The sequence below is a fragment of the Cyprinodon variegatus genome, unplaced genomic scaffold, assembly GCF_000732505.1.
Source record: "Cyprinodon variegatus isolate N-32 unplaced genomic scaffold, C_variegatus-1.0 Scaffold1174, whole genome shotgun sequence".
In the NCBI taxonomy this organism is placed as follows: domain Eukaryota; kingdom Metazoa; phylum Chordata; class Actinopteri; order Cyprinodontiformes; family Cyprinodontidae; genus Cyprinodon; species Cyprinodon variegatus.
In genome coordinates, this window is record NW_015151627.1 from 179591 (window position 1) to 180358 (window position 768).

Sequence of the window (768 nt, forward strand, 5' to 3'; positions counted from 1 at the left end):
GACCCCTGATCTAAAACATGCCTTTAGCACAACTTAGAGCAGTAATTATACCAAGATGGTAAAAAATATGTAAACATTTTGCATTTAAGATAAAAAAATCTTTTTCATGTGTCAATCTGCTCTATCCAGAACGCCTCAAGTGAAAAGGTTTAGTTTCCTTAAATATTCTTTAAGGAACCTTTGGCTATCTGACTATTAATCAAAATAAATAATCATTGAATTAATCGATTAATAGATTAAGATTAAAATCAATCGATTAACAAATTAATCATTAGTTGCAGCCCTACCTTTAGTGTGATTAAAGAAACAAACGTCTCTATAAAGTGGAAGAAAAACCGGGTTTTGGGTTTACGATTTGCAAAATAATCATTAGTTTCAGCTTAAAACATCAGTGAAATATTTTTTTCCAGGTTTATAGAATAAGGGATGTTTGAAGGAAGATGTGAACGGTTCAATAAGAGTGAAGTTATTCAGAGTTAAACCCTCTGCTGTGTCTGTTGTTATTAATAGTTTGATTTATTTGTCACTTGGAGAAGTCGGATTCTGGATGCGTTCCTTTGTTGCAGGAAGTGTCCTTCACTCTGCGGCCGCGGCAGGTGACCGCCTTGGTGGGGCCGTCCGGCAGCGGGAAAAGCTCCTGCGTGAGTCTGCTGGAAAATTTCTACCTTCCTCAGCAAGGCCAGGTGCTGCTGGATGGAAAGCCTGTTCATGAGTTTCAGCACCAGTATCTGCACTCCAAGGTGAGCCGCCATGGTTTAAACCTAAATG

General features: G+C 38.4%; 1 protein-coding gene across 1 annotated transcript in view; it reads left to right on the forward strand.

The window, feature by feature from the left end:
* abcb9 (ATP binding cassette subfamily B member 9) overlaps positions 1-768 on the forward strand; it is a 14763-nt gene that overhangs the window by 10217 nt on the left and 3778 nt on the right. The window contains exon 9 of the mRNA XM_015401025.1: positions 567-740. Within this exon, the coding sequence (XP_015256511.1) occupies positions 567-740 (174 nt within the window). The remainder of the gene's footprint in view (positions 1-566; positions 741-768) is intronic.